Below are 18819 nucleotides of genomic sequence, written 5' to 3'. Positions count from 1 at the left end.
GGAAAAGTTTTAGGGAAAAACCAAGAGGCAGGCCAAGAGCAACATATTTCAATAACATCAAAGAAGATATGGGGATAAAATCGTATGAAGAATTGAAGAGGATGACAATGGAGAGAGGGATGTGGCGAAATTGACAAAGCAGAGCCAGTAGTTTATGATAATTACTTTCATGTTTTAATTTTATGTACTGACACATTCCATGACCTTGGAGATTTGCTCCTCAGTTTGGTCCAATGAATTTCATTGTGTAGCAAAGTTGCTTAGAAATTCTAAATTATCAGTGATTAAGTGCCAGACTACAGTTCCAGAGAACCACAGGTTCAATCCTCTGTCAGTCACAGGATTTTATTTGTCACTTTTTACTTCTTTCGTTTCTTCGAGTGATTGGTTAAAATAAAAACTGCTTTTTACAACATGGTTGAGGATCATAATAATCTCTGTGTGCCCCTATAACTGTCTGGGTAAGTGTTTTTGAAGGTCTGATTTTAATACAAGTTGTTGGTGAAGAAGGATACAACTTATTATGTTGTTTAGACTTGTATTTACTATTTGCCCTGTAACACAACCTAAGAGAAACTTTGCATTGACCATTGTCTTATGTATAATGCTGATGGATTAGAAATCTGCATAATTGTCTGTGAGATATAGAGTTTTAGCCATAGAGAGACAAAGAAGACTAATCAATATCAAAACAAAATTCAGTTGCTTATTGGTGAAATGCAGAAGACTTACACATTATAAGATGAAGACTATTATTATTATTATTATTAGTATTATTTATCAATATTATGAAAAGGATAGTTGCTGAGTAGCAATTGTCCTTTTGAAATGATAATTAAATGGACACCCTAGCTGCAAACAGGCGTTGATGTACTTCATTGGGGACATGTTGAAAATGTGTGCCCCGACCGGGACTCGATCCCGGGATCTCCTGCTTACATGGCAGACGCTCTATCCATCTGAGCCACTGCGGGCACAGAGGATAGTGTGTCTGCAGGGACTTATCCCTTGCACGCTCCCCGTGAGATCCACATTCCCAACATGTCCACACCACTACATTCGTAGTGCGCCTAATAGATGTTTTCAACATGTCCCTAATGAAGTACATCAACGCCTGTTTGCAGCTAGGGTGTCCATTTAATTATCATTTCATTTCTAAGAAAGCTCCATGGTCATCCACGGTAACTGTTCTTTCGGGAACAGATACTACGGTCATATATAGTTAAAATATGGCTTCCCGGCCATTGACCTTCTTGTGTGAATGCACACGCTATGCCCGAACTCGTACGGGACTTGGTAGATTAATCTGCCACGAGTAATGAGTATGATGGGCAAACATCTATTAGGCGCACTACGAATGTAGTGGTGTGGACATGTTGGGAATGTGGATCTCACGGGGAGCGTGCAAGGGATAAGTCCCTGCAGACGCACTATCCTCTGTGCCCGTGGTGGCTCAGATGGATAGAGCGTCTGCCATGTAAGCAGGAGATCCCGGGTTCGAGTCCCGGTCGGGGCACACATTTTCAACATGTCCCCAATGAAGTACATCAACGCCTGTTTGCAGCTAGGGTGGCCATTTAATTATCATTTCATTTCTAAGAAAGCTGCATGGTCTTCCACGGTAACTGTTCTTTCAGGAACAGATACTACGGTCATATATAATTGTCCTTTTCATAATATTGTTACATTCCATCCTAGATTTTCCATTGATTTATTATTATTTATGGAAGATGTATTCAGAAACATTTACATTCTTTACAGACGAATGGAAAAACTGGTAAAAGCTGACCTCAGGGAAGATCAGTTTGGATTCCGTAGAAATGTTGGAACACAAGAGGCAATACTGACCTTATGACTTAGAAGATCGATTAAAGAAAGGCAAACCTACATTTCTAGCATTTGTAGACGTAGAGAAAGCTTTTGACAATGTCAACTGGAATAACTCTCTTCCACATTCTGAAGGTGGCAGGGGTCAAATACAGGGAGCGAAAGGCTATTTACAATTTTTACAGAAACCAGGTGGCAATTATAAGAGTTGAGGGACTTTAAAGGGAAGCAGTGGTTGGGAAGGGAGTGAGAAAGGGCTGTAGCCTATCCCCAATGTTATTCAATCTCTATATTGAGCAAGCAGTAAAAGAAACAAAAGAAAATTTCAGAGTAGGAAAATCCATGGAAAAGAAATAAAAACTTTGAGGTTTGCCGACAACATTGTAATTCTGTCAGACGCAGCAAAGGATCTGGAGGAGCAGTTGAACGGAATGGACAGAGTCTTGAAAGGAGGATATAAGATGAACATAAACAAAAGCAAAATGAGCATAATGGAATGTTGTCGAATTAAATCAGGTGATGCTGAGGGAATTAGATTAGGAAATGAGACACTTAAATTAGTAGATGAGTTTTGCTATTTGGGGAGCAAAATAACTGATGATGGTCAAAGTAGAGAGGATATAAAATGTAGACTGGCAATGACAAGACAAGGAAATCGTTTCTGAAGAAGAGAAATTTGTTAACATCGGGTATAGATTTAACTGTCAGGAAGTCTTTTCTGAAAGTATTTGTATGGAGTATAGTCTTGTTTGGAAGTGAAACATGTATGATAAACATTGTAGACCAGAAGAGAATAGAAGCTTTCAAAATGTGGTGCTACAGAAGAATGCTGAAGATTAGATGGGTAGATCACGTAACGAATGAGGAGGCACTGAATAGAACTGGACAGAAGAGGACTTTGTGGCACAGTTTGACTAAAAGAAGGGATCGGTTGGTAGGAAACATTCTGAGGCGTCAAGGGCAGTGTGGAGGGTAAAAATCGTAGAGGGTGACCAATGCATGAATACACTAAACAGATCAGAAGGATGTAGGTTGCAGTAGTTACTCGGAGATGAAGAAGCTATCACAGGATAGAGTAGCATGGAGAGCTGCATCAAACCAGTCTCTGGACCGAAGACCACAACAACAACAACAACAACAACAACGTTTAGAAAATGTATTGCTCTTCTTGGGGTTAAAACATACAAAAACTGGAAAGAACCAAGTTTTGTTACAGGCAGCATTTCTAAATTTATTTGAGCAAAAGTGTGTAAGTCTGTTTAGAATACTTCAACCTTGAAATTTTTTCATTTGAGGTTATCATGCACAAATTTAAATAACCTTCAGGCCGTGGATGCGAGTGTCTCCCATTAACTTGTGGAAATTGGACTTATTTTTGTCTAACCATGCCAAGACCCCACTACCGTAATATAAGTATATATGCCCACTAGCTCCACAGATGATGAAAAGATTGAAAAAAAAAGTGTGATGAGGTAATAGAAGTTATTCAATATGACAAGGGAATTAAGAATTTAATTCGATAATAGGGAAAGGAAAGGAAGGGAAGGGAAAGTAGAAGGAAAACATGGACTGATTGTACCGATGCTAGTTGTATATATGGAATAGATTTGGAGATACTGGCATGTTACAGATAGATTACATAATGGTAAGACAGAGGTTTCATTACTGCAAAACATTTTCGGGAGCAGATGTAGACTGTTCATAATTATTTATTTATGAACTGTAGGTTAAAATTAAAGAAATCGCAGAAAGCTAGAAAATTAAGGAGGTGTTGAAAGGATAAAAGAGCCATAGGTTACTGAGAATCACAAGGGGGAGCATTTAGTGACAGCTGTTTTGAGTTGGTAGAAAGAAATATAAAAGAAAATGAATGGGTTGCTTTGATAGAAGAAATACTGAAGGCAGCGGAGGAACAAATAAGCAAAAAGACAGAGCCCAGTAGAAACCTTCGTTTGAATAAAAATATATTTAATTTAACTGATGAAATGAGAATATATAAAAAATGCAGGGAATGAATTGGGCGATAGAGAATACAGACATGAAAAATTGAGGTTAATGGAAAGAGGAAAATTGCAAATCAAAATTGGTAAGTGAGGGAATGCAGAGCCGCAGAAGCATTCATGACTGGGAACTGTGGATGCTATGGGTAGGGGGAAAAATAAACCTTTGGAGGAAAGAAAAGCAGTTGTATGAACATCTAAAGTTCAGATTGAAAGCCAGTGCTATGCAAAGAATGGAGGGATGAAATGTGGGAGGAGTATATAGAAGGGCTATATATGGCAAAGAAACTTTAAGACAGTATTATGAAAAAGGAAGAGGAAATGGAAGAAGAGGAGATGGGGGAGGCGATATTGTGGGAAGAATTTGAAAGGATACTGAAAGAAATAATTTGAAACAAGGCAGCTGCAATAGATGAGATTCCCTCGGTATTATTAAAGTCTGTGGCAAACCATCCATAACAAAACTGTTTCATCTGGTATGTAGGATATACGAGACACTTTATACCCCCTCAGACTTCCAGAAGTATATAACATAATATAAGGTAGGAACTGACAAGTTTGCCAGTTTAATAAATCATAGTCGCAAAATAATAACATGAATTATCTATAGAAGATTGGAGCAATTAATAGAAGCCAACCTATGAGAAGATTATTTGGTTCTGGAGAAAACATAAGAAGATGCAGTGTAATACTGACTTAGAAGTTACATTTAAAAAGGCAGACTTTCGTTTATGGAATTGATTTAAAAAAAAAAAAAATGTTGATAATGTTGACTGAAATACACTCATTGAAATTCTTGAGTTGTCATGGTTAAAATAAAGGGAGCAAATGAAAATCTACAACTTGTACAGTAACCAGACCGCAGTTAGAAACTTGAGGGATGTGAAAGGAAGGCAGTAGTTGAGGAGGGAATAAAACATGATTAATCATGTAAATACATTTCTCAGGTTACCAATTAACATTGCATTGAGTCCCACAGTATTTCATCAAAACAGTTGTTCAAGATCATATAGTGGTTACAGAAGTTATTGCTGCAAGATGTGACTGCTGATATTTTGATATTTGTGTGGTAGCATCCACATTTATTAGGGCTGCAGACAGGAATCTTGCATGCTTTGAAAAGCTCTTACAGTTGGATGAAAATAGCGCTTGTAGCAGCTCCTGCCAGGAGGCAAAGAGGGCCCTTTGGCACCTCCACATTGGACAATGCCTGTATTGCTAAGCATTGCTGTGGCTAAAAGCTGAATTAAAACTCTGTAATGTGCTTTGTGGGTCTGGTGCAGCACATTCCAGAGTTTTAATTTAACTTGCAGCTACAGCGATTCCCAGCAGCACAGACGTGGCCCACGTCATACATGTAGATGATCTCTCTTTAGCCCCCAGCAGGTGGCACTATGAGTACTATTTTCATGCAACATTAAAAGTTTTTCCACACATGCTTGATTCATGCTCATGGCTTCAAAAAATTTGATGCTTCCACATAGTTATCACCCGTCGCATCTTGTAGCAGTTACCTCTTTGACTACCTGAAAATGTCGAACTGTTGCAGGACCCTCCATAATGTTATCTGGTGGCAAACAAAAGAATTGTATTTCCAATATGACATCTGAGAAAGCCTGAAAATCCAAAATGGGGTGTATCCTATCCTCCCTGTTATTCAGTCTATACAGTGAGAAAACATTGAAGGAAACCTGGGAGAAATTTGGAAAAGGAAGAAATAACAACTCTAAGGTTTGCCGATGACTTTGCAAAGGAGTTGGACGAACAGCTGATGAAATGAATTGTGTTTTGAAAAGAGGTTATTATATGAACAGATACATAGTTAAAATGAAGGTAAAGGAATGTAGTCTAGTTAAATTAGGTGATACTGATAGAAGAAATGGGGCACTAAAGGTAGTAGAATGGTTCTGATGTTTGGGTCAGCAGAATAACTGACCTTGGCCGAAGTAAAAATAATGTAAAATGCACTCTTTCACTAACAAGAACAAATTTGAAAAAGGGAAAATTTTTAGTATCTAATATAAGTGCAAATGTTAAGATGTATTTTCTGTAAGTGCTTGATGGGAATGTGGCCTGGTATTGAAGTGAACGGCATACTATACTCATTACAGATAGAAAGAGAATATTTCTGAAAATGATGTCACAGAAAAGTTATGGAGATTAGATGGGTATGTCAGATAACTAATGAAGAGGTACAGAATCAAATTGGGGTAAAAGGAATTGGTCATAGCTTGACCAGAAGGCATGGGTTGGTGGTATACATTCTGAGACAGCAAGAAATAGTTAATCATTTTAACTGATTCAACTGTGTGCTCTTGGTGAAGCACGGTTTGTTGTGTTAACTAAATGAAACACTTTTTTGGCCTCGTTCCACAAACTTTATTATTACTGTACGACCAGTGTTTTGGGTGATAAGCCCAATCCCTAGTATGCAAAAATGGGCTTATATCTCGAAACCTAGGTAGCTAAGTAAAAATAAAGGTTCTGAAACTAGACTAAAAAGAAATTGTGTAGTTAATACAAAATTGTTATGGAGGGAAATGTTGGAGTGGTAAAAATTATAGCAAGAGATCTGCCTTGATTGCAGTAGTTATTTAGAGATAAGGAGACTTGCTAAAGATGAAGAGCTGAATCAAACCAGTTCTCAAGCTGAAGGCCAAACAACAAGAAGTGAATTATCTTTTGCGGTAATTTGTAGTACTTTGATGGCTTCATGGAAATAGCCACTACTGTTTGTGTTAAAGGTGTTGATCCATTAGTTAGTGGTTGAATAAAGGTGCTGTAATTGGACTAGAGTCCGCATCCTTAGGTGAGTGGTCAACGTTCCTGACAGCCATGTGCGGTTCAATTTCTGGTTGTCCAAGGATTTTTCCTTTATGGGAGGACTGCGCCAGGGTCCACTCAGCCTGGTGATGCGAGTTGAGGACATTCTTGAATGAGAAGGCTTGACAGCAGCTGATCCTACACCCATCTATACCGCATGCAGATTGGATTAGGCATATAGATACAGCAAATTTCAGTCAAAGGATAATGGCTTATGATATAATTTGGAAGAAAAGAGGGGTAAAGGAGAGCAATAATTTGCTAATGGACTGTAAAACTAATGGGATTGTGAATGAAAACAAACATGGGTGGCTGATCCGTGATTAAGCACTTTTGAAATTTGCTACTGGCTCTTCATTCAAGGCCCCAGCAGATTTACTAAGTGAAAAATTCCTTTTGAGTGCATGTGAGTTAATTTTGGTTTGATTAAGTCGTCGTACTGAGTGTCAGTGCTAAGAGGAAATGGATACACCTTCACCACAGTGTAACCCAGTCAGTCACAACAATGTTGCTCATTTTTGTTTTATTCTGTGACAGCAGCACTCCAAATGGACTGAAAGCTATACTTCTGAATATGATAATGGATGGGTGCAAATAGTATCATTTGTATTGATCTGTAACATAGTTTTTACAGTAAGGATCACATATAGTGCCACAGAAATTGTCACTATTGAAGAAATGATACATTTGTTTTTCTTTAACTTCTTAAGGACAGTTTATTTGCGATTCTCTTGTAATGTACAGTTCTTTGCCAAAGAATGTCGTTTTCTTTTACGTACAGAAATTGTTAGTAAACAGCAAAACACCTTACTTTTTGCAGGAAATCATAGATCTACTCAACAACATGAAGTTTTCTTCACTACACTTCCATTCAAATTAGTGAGTGTGGAATGTTGGAAATTGAAGTGGAATGTAATTCCCTGTACCTACAGTATGTAATGTACCAAATAAGCCACCACAACTGTAACCAAAGGGAAAATAATGCAGACATGATAATAAAACTTCATAAGCAATAAAACTGTTTCCCAACAAAGAAGAAAGCATGTCCATAATAGTAATTACATTTGCACCTTAAATGGCAAGACGCTTCAGCATATTCACTTTTTAAGCAAAAGTAACTGCATTTGGAAAAATATTCAAGTATTAGAAAGTCAAGTGAAATTTAAGAAAGTTCGAATTGTTGGAATCTCTACAAAATTGTTTTGTGTCGAGGAAAGTGCCTATCGCTGTAAGAACACGCAACAGAAATATAAACACCTTTGCTTGAAATATGTGTTCATATTCTCTTGCTTTCAGTGGAGTAATCTGCACTTTATATATGTATTTTAAAGTATTCGTTAAAGAATAAGTTGTAGCTTATGGCACTGAATCAGTGAGATTAAACTGTTTTCACTTCTATTTCATGACTATTCGCGTCTCTTGATAATTTACCAGTGGTTGGAATGCAAAACTCTAGTAACTATTTCATTAATTAAGTAGAAAATAATGAAAAACAAGCATTAATGTTATAAAATATGTGTATAAAAGTCATTCCCATATTTACAAGGAAAGCTCCCCATCGCACCCCCCTCAGATTTAGTGGTAAGGTGGCCTAATGGATTGCCTGTCAAAAACTGAACACAGATCAAGCATGAAAACAGGAAGAAGATATACTGAACTGTGAAAAAAGAAGCAAGATCAAAACTATGAACAGTCAAAGTGCAAGACGTGCATCATTGTGCGCATTTGACTAGCGATGGCATTGGGGTTGGTGTGGTCATGGTGTTCGACTGTGAAGGGGGAGAGCCATGTTCAGATCTCCCTCATTCCCAATATTTTTTTCCCCCCACAAAGTTATGACCAGTCTGTCCAGTCATTGATGTGTGTGTTCACTGTATCTAAATTTGTGTCCGTGTCACGGTGTAAAGTTTGTTTACAACAGCAAGGTGTAAGGAAGGGACCTCCAGACTTATGTACCTCCTACTTGTTGTACACAAGTACCACATGTTATCACTCTTGTAGTTCATTTTGGGAGGTTTGACTCCTGAATTCCTTTCTTGTTACATAGTTCACATCTGCTTATTTGCTGTTTTCATTTCTGTGAGAGGTCTATGTGGCATCTTGCTTGACATCACTATTCATCTCATTTACTTGCTGCTGTAATATATTCTTACTACATGACTCATTCACATCAATGACCGGATGACCGGACGGAAAGTTCATAATTTTGTGTGTGTGTGTGTGGGGGGGGGGGGGGGGTGCACAAGGGAGATTTTAACCTGGATCATCCACTTTGCAGTCCAACACCACGACCACGCAACCACAACACCGTCATTCTTGTAATATGCTCAGTATTGCACATCTTTAACTTGGACCATTTGCTGTCTCTGTTTCACTTCATGGACTAATTGCTTGCCCATTTTGACACTAAACTGATGGGGGTGCAATGGGGAGTTTCCCTTGTTAGTGCTGAACTTTGGGGTTGGGATAGAATTGTCACAGTGCATTCTTAGGAAGACCCTAGTGCGTATGGTGTGCCGTGACATTGCTTTCAGTTCTAAGTGAAGTGTGAAATGTGTTTCATGTAGATAACTGTGATGAGTGCATTTATAGTAAAGTGTTAAAAATGAGTATGAAAAGGAAAGAAAAAACAGGACATCTCCCCCTCAGTCCTCGGAACATTGCTGAGAAGTTTGTGATTCAACCCAGGACACTGACACAACATTTAGTGATTGTTAAATGCATGTCACCATCTCTAATCACTTGCCAGCTAGAGATAGGCAAAGGATATACCACTGGAGATTGAGCCATCTCCATCATTCAGCTTCACAGTAGTGCATTAGTGGCTACAACTGTGGAGAGGAGTCATACAATATGTACCTGAAGCGTCTTATTCTTCTCATCCTCTTCCTGTAGGGACTACCATCTCCCACATATCCCATTTCTCCATTATTATTATTATTATTATTATTATTTTAAATTTTCCTTCTGGATCTTTATTGATTTGTATTCTTACTTGTTAATAGCTGTTTATTGTTGCAATTAGTATATCCCTCCAAAAAATCTCTTCTGTCTTCTCAAGAATGACGCCATTTGATATTCAGAGTTTCATCTGGAAGCAGACTAACCATTGTTTTACAGTTAACAGGTATTGCATATTATGTATAAACTTCCATTGAGTGAATAAACTTAAATGATTTTCAATGTGCAGAGTAACATTTCATTCCTTTATTTTAGATAAATTAAATAATTTTTATATTGTGGTTTTATGAATGTGCCATTCCAATCACAGTCCAATTGCTTCTTACATTTTTTCAAAACTCAATTGAGAAAATATGTGTAAGTGAAGTAGCAGAAGTAAATTCTAAATGTCTAAGACAGAATTTCTGCTCAGTAGTTACTTTCAGGAGAACTGTAGGTATTACTGACAGACACGTATAAAAGTATGTATACTATCTTAGCTTTTAGTTCCTTCCTAAGCAAAGATAGAGTATTAAATTGGGGAAGATTAAAAAGAAAAGGCTTCCCTTCTGCAAGTAGAATGACATAATTTGTTTTGCAGGTGTTTTTTTAGTCACTTCAGATTGTGTTTTATTTTATAGAGATTTTTTTGTGCATTATTCATAGGTTGCACCTGTTACGTGCTTGCTTCACAAACTTGGGTTAAGTAATTTAACATTTCTGGTCGAGAATAACGAATTATTTAGGAATAAAGAGATGACTCATCGAAAGGCAGAAGCACTGAGTCATAAACAGATACACATATAAAAGGTACAGATCTTTGCCGTGCTAGCTTGCAGAATGAAATTCCTTTCTCAAGCTGAAGGAGAAAAACACACACACACACACACACGTCTGTCTCCTACATTGTGCTGATTTAATTGCCAGCTCTTTCCTGGCCCTATCGAGTGTACTGGGATGGGGTGGTGGGGTGGGGTGGGGTGAGGGATGGAGGGAGGCAGGTGGAAGACAGTGAGGGGATTGGGGGGAAGTGTCTAGCACTCGTGGGAGAGTGGGGAGCCATCTGTGGGATAGCTAGGGATGCAGGTAGAGGGGGTAGGTGGCAGGCAGCTGACACTGATGCGATTTCACAGACTGAGATGGCAGCACACAACTAGCTGACACGCATTGGCTGGGGGTAATGGGAAAGGGATGATGTACTTGCGCGTGCATGCACCACACACACAGACACACACACACACACACACACACTATTGGGTGGCCAGTGGGGGTGGGGGGGGGGGGAGGGCAGCGAGTTACCTTAGATTTAGGCCAGGGAGGTTATGGGAGTGAGGGTTGTACTGTAAGTATAGTTCCCATCTGCACAGCTGGTGGGGAGGATCCAGAAGGCAAGGGTTGTGAAGAAGAAGCAGCCATTGAAATCTCGCATTTGTGCTCTGCTGCATGTTGTGCCACTGGGTGGTCCACCTTGTTTTTGGCAACAGTTTGGCAGTGGCCATTCATTGTTGTTGACAGATGGTTGGTTGTCATACCAATGTTAAACACTATGCAGTGGTTGCAGCAGAGCTGGTATATAACACGGATGCTTTCACAGGTGGCCCGGCATCTGACGGAGTAGGATAAGCCTGTGATGGGACTGGAGTAGGAGGTATTGGGTGGGTGAATAGGCAGGTCTTGCATCTTGGTCTTCCACAATTTTTTATGATACCTGTGGCAGGGTATTGTGGGTGAGAGTGATATAGGGATGGACTAGGATGTTGTGGAGGTTGGGTGGGCAGCGGAACATCACTTTGGGAGGGGATGGAAGTATCTTGGATAGGATGTCACTCATTTCAGGGCATGATGATAGATAATCAAAGCCCTGATGAAGGATGTGGTTCAGTTGTTCCAGTCCCGGGTGGTATTGGGTGACAAGAGAGGCACTTCTTTGTAGTTGGTTCTTGGCATGGACATTAGTATCAGGTGTGTGGGGGATATGGTAAGAGAGATATGTTTGTGTGTTAGGACTGGGGGGTATTGCCTGTCTGTGAAGGCCTTTGTGAGGCCTTGAGCATACTGCACGAGAGGGTTCTCATCACTGCAGATGCATCTGACATGGGTAGCCAGGGTGTATGGGAGAGATTTTTTGGTGTGAAAGAGGTAGCAGCTGTCAAAGTGCAGGTACTGTTGGAGATTGGTGGGTTCTATGTGGACTGAGGTGTAGATGGACCCATCTGAGAGGAGATCGACATCTAGGAAGGTGACACAATGGCTTGAAGTGGATGGGAGAGAAGGTTTGAGATTGTGGAGGAATGAGGATACGATGTCCTGGACTTGGGTACAGTTTATAAAGATGTCATCAATAAACCAGAACCAGACAAGGGGTTTGGGGTTTGGGAAGCTAGGCATTTTTCTCTAGGTAGCCCATGATGAGGTTGGCATAGGAGGGTGCCATGTTGGGGCCCATGGCTGTGCCACAAATTTGGTTGTATATCTTCCCTTAGAATGTGAAGTAGTTATGGGTTAGGATGTAATTGGTTAGATATACAAAGAATGAAGTGGTGGGTTTGGAATCTGCAGAGCGTTAGGAGAGGTAGTGTTCAGCCACGGCAAGACCATGGGTATGAGGGATGTTGGTCTATAAGGACGTTGCATCTACAATGACGAGTAGGGTCACGGGAGGTAAAGGTTTGGGGATGGTGGAGAGCCGCACCCAATACCACCCGGGACTGGAACGACTGAACCACGTCCTTTGTCAGGGCTTTGATTATCTATCATCATGCCCTGAAATGAGGGACATCCTACCCAAGATGCTTCCATCCCCTCCCAAAGTCATGTTCCGCCACCCACACAACCTCCATAACATTGTAGTCCACCCTATTCGAATGCCACCCCCAATCCCTAGCCACAGGGATCATGCTCTTGTGGAAGACCCAGATGCAGGACCTAATCTATCTACCTACCTAGCACCTCTTACTCCAGTCCTGTCACAGGCTTAGCATTCCCCATCAGAGGCCAGGCCACCTGTGAAAGTAGCCTTGTTGTATACCAGCTCTGCTGCAACCACTGCATAGTGTTTAACATTGGTATGACAACCAACCAGCTGTCACCAGAATGAATGGCCTGTCAAACTGTTGCCAAAAACAAGGCAGACCACCTATAGCACAACATGCAAGTTTTCAGTGGCTGCACCATCTAGATCCTCCCTACCACTACCAGCTTTTCTGAGTTGCGCAGATGGGAACTATCCTTACAACACATTCTTTGCTCCCGGAACCTTCCTGGTCTAAACATAAGGTAACTCGCTGTCCCCCCCAACTGCCCACCCAATAGTGTGTGTGTGTGTGTGGTGTGTGTGTGTGGAGGGGCAGGTTGGGCGGGGGGGAGGGGGGGGGGGGGAGAGATAGCGTGTACACCATCCCTTTCCCATTACCCCCGTCCAGTACGTGTCAGCTAGTTGTGTGCTGCCATCTCACACCGTAGTCTGTGAAATCATGCTCAGCCGTCTACCACCTGCCCCCTCTACCTGCACCCCTAACTAGCCCACAGATTGGTCCCCACTCCCTGACAAGTCGCTAGATGCTCAACCCCTTCCCTGCCTCTCTCTATCCCTCACCCCTCAAACCCTCCCCCACCCCACCCCACCCTACCCTACCCTACCCTGCACCCCAATTGACTCCATTATACTCACCACGGGCCAGGAAAGACCTGGATGAAGGGAGACAGGTGTGTGTGCATGCGTCCATGTGCGTGCACACATGGGCGTGTTTGTGCATACGCTTGTTTGTGCATGTTTGTGCGTATGTGTGCATGCTTCTCCTTCAGCTTGAGAAAGGAATTTCATTCTGAAAGCTAGCACAGCAAAGCTCTGTACCTTTTGTTTGTGAACCTGTCGTGACGCAGCATTTCTGCCTTTCAATGAGTCATCTCATTATTCCTAAATAATTTGTAATTTAACATTCCTTCTCTGTATCTTCCTTCCAGTTACAATTATTCTGATTTTACATTAGTGGGAGGTAAAAGTGGAGTCATATTAAGCCTTATTTCACTGTGTTATAAAATTCAAACTCCATAACTGTAAAACGTTTGTTTAGATGATCATTTTCTGCAGCAGCTGTTTTATAACAGGCATTATTTGGTTGTCCGTGCCAAATTATACTTGTTATAACTCAATTACTGTTTATTTTCAAATTGCATATATTAATTTTAAAACATGTTTGCTTCTAGGTTGTTCTTCGTGAACACATCCGATCTCATCACTCTGGTCCTGAAATGATGCCCAGCTCAAGCAGTGGGCCTCATTTTGTTTGCAAAGTGTGTGCTGCATCCTTTGATTGTTCTGAAGATTTATGTGCACATTTAATAAAACATAGTGATGAAAACACTGCAAAACACCGTTTACCAAAACTTGGTCCAAGAAAGTACAAACGAAGACGTAAGTTTAGTGTCCATGAGTTCAATTTATTTTCATTTGGAAGTGATAGAATGGATTCTGTAGACAAAAGTGAAGATGATTCTGATGATGTGAAACATAAAATTATTAAACGCAAGTATAAAATTAAACCAAAATCTGGTTCTGGTACAACAGCATCTGATCTAGGGACTCATACTGCGAATAATCTTCAGTCAGTTGCTGATAATCTAGATTCAGTTGTGCAGAATTTCAATTCAATTGTTACCAGTGATATGAAGAGTGACCCCAGTAAAAGATTAAGTAAGTCCAAAGGTAAATGCAGTGGAGTGAATAGTACAAAAACTGATAGTGCAAATGCAAAATCTGGAATTTCTAGCTCAGTCTCTGGAGGTTTTCTGAAGAGTACACGACCCGCTGGTGAAGCCCGGCCGCGACCACGAACTAAGAATGTGAATCTCAGCACACTGGCAGCCCTTAAAGCTGTCAGTTTGAAGGCAGCTGGTGACTCTGCTATGAGCAAAACTCCAGAGTCCATGAAAGGGAGACCAAGGACAAAAAATGTTAGTTATCACAATGTGAAAATGGCAAAGTTAGAAGTAGCTAGGTTTCCAAATGCAACGAAGGCTGATGCCAGTTGTGAAAAAGTTGTTAGAAACAATTTGAAAACTACAAATGATATAAAAGAACCAAAGCAGTCAATTTTTGAACTTGTCTCAAATGCGGGTATGTTGTCTGATAGTGATGAAGATGGAGATATGAAAGTTGAATATACATGTGAGATGTGCAGTGAAACATTTACAAAAAGATCTGAACTTCTGGTTCATGTACCAATTCATATATGAAATAGATTGTTACAGTCTCTAAAGAGGATAAGCAATATGAATATTTAACTGAAATACTTTTATTAATTGAAAGTACTGTTCTTGTTTTTATAAAACATACATATTGTTACTTGTCTGCCTTCTCTGTTAGTTCTTGCTCTGTTGACTGTAGATTAGTGATTTAATTATAAACAAAGACACATAAGACAGTAAAGTAATTTCAGGGAAGCTGAATGAAACTATTTTTGCAAGACAAAAAAAAACTTCATTCTTAAGCTTGTTGCGTGTGAAATTGTATATTTTGATGCAGTTTTATTTTTTATCAGTGACAAATTGTGTGTATTTTGCAAAGTATTAGTGTAAAAATGGACTTCTATTTTGTTTTAGAGTTTATTTATGTCCTTGACAAAATATAGAAAGCAAGATTGTATTTGTGCACAAATCTGCATAGCGGGTTTCACTTATACAACATTTTGGAAAAAATATTTAATGTCTGAGATTTATGAACCGGAGTACATATTTTTGTGTAGTAAAAATGCTAATTTATTACAGTTGAAATGATTAAGTGCAACCATTTGCATTAAATCAATACGTCATATATTTGGAGTGTTTTATCTTGTTTATTGAATAAGAATGATTATGTTCCTAAAAGTGAACTGATGCTATAAATGTTATATTATGCTTACACAGAGCTAAAATTCCCTTTTGTTAATTATTTCTTATATTTCAACAGTACTGAAGTAAAACTTCTCAAAGCACTTTTTGAGTACCATAGATGATTGTGGATGAATATTCATCATTGGACTCTACAATTTGGTCTGCAACACATACATGTAACATAAATATTTATTAACCTTTTTTAACGTTGTACTGAGCTTTTAGAAATAGGATGAATCCAAAAATACAGGAAAAAATAGTATTTCTTGCAATCCCCATTGCACTACAGATCAGTAATGTGGATGGGAAGAATGGAAGACTGATGAACTGCTAACTGTGCTTACCTCAGAGAAAGAAAATGTATTTTTCTTTGTAGCCTTGCCATTGATATGGTTGCTTCTCTTAAACTGTGGGACCATTATCCAGTGCAAATTGGAGAAGCACACTATAAAATATATTTCGAAGATTGCTACTATAATGAGTAAAATAAGCCCTGACATCAGTCTGAGATTATTATATCAGATATTCAGTTCTAGATTACTCTGTTGTTGAGGAAAACAATGGTTTGATGCCCATTAAAGTAGCATTGCAGACTTTTGAGAAGAAATGCGTTGAATGATACAGTCTAATTGATGGTTTGAAAAATTATGAAGTAGGGTCATAAAGAAAGAAATGCAAATAGCTTTATTAAACTGACAGACAAAAAATGTATAAAGTAAGCTGTTATAAAATAATTAATTTCTTTGTATGGTCAGAACTGGACCACCTAAGTGTGTCACTTTAAGATATAAACAAACTGGTCAGAATGACAGTGTATTAAAAATAAAGACAAAACTGCTTCACCTTTGAGGCATGAAACTTGTCATGCATCCTTCCCCGCATCTGGAAAATGATTTATATATAATTCCATATAGAAAGCTGAGACAACCATGAATACTTTCCCGTAAATTCTATAAGAAATTAAGAGTCAGCATGAGTTATTCTGCTTTTGTTGCTGTCACAGAGTATGGAAAAATTTGAGATTCTAGTTGTACCCTTTTCACTCCATGTACCACATCTGATCTTTAGATATAACTTCCTTAATAAGTTTAGCTGCAGTCCGTTCTTCAGAATATGTCGGCTTAGGTGCAACAGGGAACAAAGTGCAAAATATGATTGGGCATTCCACAACTCCCACTGCCACGACATCCCTACCCTCCACATTGTAAGCATTTCAGTTTTGTGGGATTTTTAATTGACTTTGTAACCAAGAGCTATGTAGTTTATTTTTAACCATTGATATGTTGAGGTGTATAAATTACAGAGGAAAGTAGTGTGACAAGTACATTGTAAATGAATTGTTGTTTCTGTTCATTGTTTCTTCCTGGTTTCTTTCCTCACTACATTTTCCCCCTCTGTGTAAGATTATGTTTCATTTAAACTATAAACACATCTAACAAAATTTGTGACAACATTTTGTGAAAGAAGAGAGATAATTAATTGAAAACAAAGTACAAAATGTTTATAAAGGTTCTCTTTTTGAAAAGGTAATCTTGAAAATAGTGAATATCTCACTTTGAAAAACAGTATAAATTCAATAAAATTTATTCAAGTCTTATGGGCCAACTGAAATAATTTTGTACCATAGTGTCTGCACAAATCGAAACACTCTTTATCATAATGGTGAACAACTATTTATTTTATATAAAGGGTTACAGGGTGTTTCAGCTAAACTGTTTACCTTAAATACTTCTAGAATCATCTAAGGTATCATAATTCAATGTACACCCAGATTAATTGTAAGAATATCCTCACTAAATGATGTGTGGTGTCTTGTCATAACCATTTTAATTATAAAGATATCAAATCAACATCACTTTCTCAAATGGAGTTGTAGTAACTTCTGCTGCTAGCATAATATATCTCAGAGAGACAATTTCAATCATGTTACACTCTTCCAAATCTGATAAGCAGTTTTGGAGAAATTACAGTTCCAAGAATGAGGTTTTATTACTTTCAAACATCAAGGTTTGATTGATACGTTATGCTGAAGTTCATGTTTTCATACTATAATATGGAAATACACCAGTCAGATAAGGAAGAAATGGAGTGTTGCACCACTGTGATGCTGGAATACAGGGGGCACAAATGAAAGGTAGCTCTCGGTGTAATTCATGTGTATCACGTGTAGGTTGCACAAAAAAAGCTCTTTCACAGATCATGAGAAACTGGGAGTAGATATTGTACTCTCTGAGAAAAAATACAGAAGGAACAAGATGAGAATGCATAAGTTGTACATAAAACATATCTTGTTATACTCTCTTAAATGAGATGGGCAATTCTGAAAAAAATTATGTTAAGAACTTGAGATTTATCTATTATGAAATTCAAATAGTGTCCAGCAATAGTGACAATCAAGTGAACCTGCAAAATTTTTTTATTAGAGTGACACTGAAATGTTATGCAAAGGGTGAGGGGCAAGTGTGCAAAAAATGGAATGAATGAAAGACATTATGGCTGCTAATGCTCATAAACCACAGTTAAGCATTAGATAAAGTGCAAATGCCTCTTTGATAAGCCAGTTCAACATTGTTCACATTTTGCATGCAAACTGATTCCATATGTCTCACATTACTTCACCAGCAGATTATCCAACAGAACTGCAGAACACACATGGATTTTTGTTGCTTGGTTCTGTTACAACATTAGGATTATACATTCCATCCTCAAAGAAATCTCTGTACTGATGTAGCAGTCTTAACAAGTAATAGAAAGGTGAATGTAGGAAATAATGCATTATTGGGCTGCTGAGAATCCGCTCTTGCTAAGACAAATTGAACACATAGGTAATGGAGTCTGAATGCTCATTGAAGGATTATTTTGATATTGTGTTCCTAACTTCATGGAAGAAACCATATCGAGGCACATGCACACACAATTTCTTACTGAAGTGCTACTGGGTCTTTAAGGAAGCTCCACCTGAAGTGGATAGCTGTATGTAGTACTAGCACAATGGGTTCCCAGCTTATGACTCACTTGTGAATGTGAAAATGTCCTTACCTGTGGCTACAAAAGTGCCCATCCTGCTCCTTCATGGTCACTGGACAGGATGTGAAGTGATTATCATTTGGCTTACATTTTTGCCTGACTTGACACCAGTGGACTTTTTCTATGGTGTAAGCTCGAAGATGAAGTTGATTTACAATTTCTGTGGACCCAAGAAGATTTGAAATTGCTTATTTGCAGTGTGCAACATTTCCTAAAGAATCTCTTTGGTAAATCAAAAAGTCCTTGCACCAGCAATTGGAAACTTAATATTTCAGTGGATAGCTATTATACAACAATCTTATTACTTGAATTTCCTGTATTATAAATTTAT

The 18819-nt window shown here is 38.8% G+C and overlaps 1 protein-coding gene across 3 annotated transcripts in view; it reads left to right on the top strand.

Moving 5' to 3' along the window:
• The window catches only part of LOC126198368 (zinc finger protein 16), a 128855-nt gene that overhangs the window by 107912 nt on the left and 2124 nt on the right, over window positions 1-18819 (top strand). For 2 of the 3 annotated variants that reach the window (XM_049934715.1, XM_049934716.1), the window contains exon 7: window positions 13797-15393. In XM_049934715.1, the coding sequence (XP_049790672.1) occupies window positions 13797-14825 (1029 nt within the window). In that variant the 3' untranslated portion in view covers window positions 14826-15393. Of the gene's footprint in view, window positions 1-13796; window positions 15394-18819 lie in introns of those variants that run through there. The other variant, XM_049934717.1, reaches the window with a different exon arrangement.

Source organism: Schistocerca nitens, chromosome 1 (assembly GCF_023898315.1).
Source record: "Schistocerca nitens isolate TAMUIC-IGC-003100 chromosome 1, iqSchNite1.1, whole genome shotgun sequence".
Taxonomy (NCBI): Eukaryota; Metazoa; Arthropoda; class Insecta; order Orthoptera; family Acrididae; genus Schistocerca; species Schistocerca nitens.
The sequence above is the reverse complement of the archived record's forward strand: the minus strand, read 5'-3'. Positions and strand labels throughout refer to the sequence as shown.